Here is a 1201-nt window from a genome sequence, read left to right on the forward strand (position 1 = left end):
TGGGGGGACGCTGCGGCAACACCGCCACGGCCACGAGATTTGTTGCTGATGCTGTTGTTGTTGTTATTGTTGCTGTTGTTGTTTCCCACGAGAGACAAGCGATGATTACGACCAGCGCTGCTGTTCTCTCTCCTCGTGGGGTCAGGGGTTTCATTAACGCGGCACGCACTCCGCGACCTCTTAGGGGAGACGGCCGGCTTAGACGACCTTGACCCCTGCACGGTGGAGGAGGGCAGGTCGAGGAGGGAGGGCCGGTCAGCCGTTGGGACCGAGCGCTCCAGACTGAGCACGCTCCTCTGCCTGAGGCTGAGGCCGATCTGTTTCAACATCTCCGAGCCCGAGCCCATGTCCAGCTTCTCCAGCGTCTTGACCCACTCCTCCATGTGGCTGCTGCCTCCGTCACTGTCCTCCAGGCCGCTGCCAGACTCCTCCTCCTCCTCCTCCTCTGTCTGCTGCCCCGGGACACTAGACAACACACTGAAATGTGGTAAGGAAGGAGAAAACTCAGAATCTCATGAACAGAGCCGAAAAATAAAGAGTAAAGCTCCAAATAGCAGGTTGTGAAACATCTCTCATCAGAACCATCAGAAAGAGACAACTGAGATTCTTTTACTTAGTTTAATGAGGTTTTTAGTTTTAGTAAGAGTTTTACTGCACTTGCAACACAATAAGGTCACATAAGTGCCGAAGATTAGAGGTGTTACAAGAGAGTAACAAACACAAAAAAGAAGGAGGGGAGATAATGACGATAGATATTTGATAGAAAAGAAGAAGCAAACCACACCAGAGCACCTATCAACCACCCATGGAGAAAACTCAGAATCTCATGAACAGAGACAAAAACAAATAGAAAAGTGATCCAAATGGCATGTTGTGAAAGATTTATCATCAGAACCATCAGAAAGAGACTACTGAGATTCTATGGCCTCATAACTCAATCAGATGGACAAAAGAAACTGCTGCTGGGTGGAAAGATGGAGAGAAAGATCAGAGGAAGACAGAACAACATACACAAATGGCCTGAACAGCTTTGCAACAAAAAACACAATGAATAAAAACAGAGCTGATCAGTAAAACAGACAACAGGTTATCGTCAATGTCTGCTCCAAGAGGAGGAAGAAAAAGAAGAAGAAGAAGAAGAAGAAGAAGAAGAAGAAGAAGAAGAGGAAGAGGAAGAGGAAGAGGAAGAAGAGGAGGAGGA

General features: G+C 47.6%; 1 protein-coding gene across 1 annotated transcript in view; it reads right to left on the reverse strand.

Annotated features, from left to right (window-relative positions):
* LOC101854205 (glutamate receptor-interacting protein 2) overlaps positions 1 to 1201 on the reverse strand; it is a gene marked incomplete in the record, with an annotated part of 40751 nt that overhangs the window by 1788 nt on the left and 37762 nt on the right. Inside the window, 1 exon segment of the mRNA XM_013088587.2 lies at positions 3 to 477. Within this exon segment, the coding sequence (XP_012944041.2) occupies positions 3 to 477 (475 nt within the window).

This window comes from Aplysia californica, unplaced genomic scaffold (assembly GCF_000002075.1).
Source record: "Aplysia californica isolate F4 #8 unplaced genomic scaffold, AplCal3.0 scaffold00770, whole genome shotgun sequence".
Classification (NCBI taxonomy): domain Eukaryota; kingdom Metazoa; phylum Mollusca; class Gastropoda; order Aplysiida; family Aplysiidae; genus Aplysia; species Aplysia californica.